Source organism: Parus major, chromosome 21 (assembly GCF_001522545.3).
Source record: "Parus major isolate Abel chromosome 21, Parus_major1.1, whole genome shotgun sequence".
Classification (NCBI taxonomy): Eukaryota; Metazoa; Chordata; class Aves; order Passeriformes; family Paridae; genus Parus; species Parus major.
This window is the reverse complement of record NC_031789.1, coordinates 5993183-5994268: the sequence shown is the minus strand read 5'-3', so window position 1 is coordinate 5994268 and position 1086 is coordinate 5993183. Positions and strand designations below refer to the sequence as shown.

The 1086-nt window shown below is 42.0% G+C and overlaps 1 protein-coding gene across 1 annotated transcript in view; it reads right to left on the bottom strand.

Moving 5' to 3' along the window:
- Positions 1-1086, bottom strand: part of C1QTNF12 (C1q and TNF related 12) — a 14622-nt gene that overhangs the window by 2893 nt on the left and 10643 nt on the right. Inside the window, exon 6 of the mRNA XM_015647965.3 lies at positions 740-830. Within this exon, the coding sequence (XP_015503451.1) occupies positions 740-830 (91 nt within the window). The remainder of the gene's footprint in view (positions 1-739; positions 831-1086) is intronic.

The window sequence follows — 1086 nt, the reverse complement described above, 5'->3', positions numbered from 1 at the left end:
GATGGATGGATGGATGGATGGATGGATGGAAACCTGGGAGAGGTTTTTGATTTATCCCAAAACCCGATGTCCAATCCAGCTCCCAAAAAAGCCTTGGAAGTGCTGAGGGAGCCGCTCCAGCCGCAGATTTCTGGGATTTGGGGGGTTCAAGTGGCACCTGAGGATCTGTGGATTTGTGGATCTGTGGATTTCCGGATTAACGGATCTGTGGATTTCTGGAGGTGCTCAGGGTGATTAAATATTACTGTAAATAACAATTAATTTATAATTATTTGGCCATTATTTAATTATTTGGCCAATAATAATTTGGGGCATTATTTTATGTTTAGGTGATGAAACACTACTGGAAATAACAATTTATTAATAATTATTTGGTCATTTTCACTATCAATAATAGCAATTTGGGTGCACTATTTTATATTCAGGTGATGAAACACTACTGGAAATAACAATTTAGAATATTTCATAGTGATCGTTATAAATAATAGCAATTCTTAGGTGATTAACACTGAGAGGTTAAAGCTCAGAATTAAAACAACACCTAAAGCCTGAGGGACACTCTGCAGAACAGCTCCACAAGAATTTATGATTTAAAATCCATTTTTGGTGAACTTCATCTTCCACAGGTGGCTGAAATATTAGGAAATACTAGGAAATATTAGGAAATATTAGGAAATATTAGGAAATAAATATGGAAACCTTGAGGAGAAGGATCCCAGATGCCCCTGGAGTGACTCACGTGTATCTGTGGCACAGGGACTCGATGCAGATCAGCACCCGCACATTGTCCCTGGCTCGGAGCTGCACTTTGCTCTTCAGCTCGCTGTGGTCTGGGAAAAACAGCGGGAAAAATGTCAGCATTCCCACAAATCCTGGAATCTGGGCTCCAGAGGGACACCAGCAGCCTTGGGATGGCTGCATTTGGGGCTGCAGAAGGTGCCAGAAGGTTCCTCTATATCTGATGGAGCCAAAGCCAACAGATCCAAGGTGGATCCACCTCTGGCCATCAGTGACAGAATCTCTGGGATAACAGATTTAAAAAGGGGATCCAAGGTGGATCCATCAGTGGTGGAATCTCTGGGATAA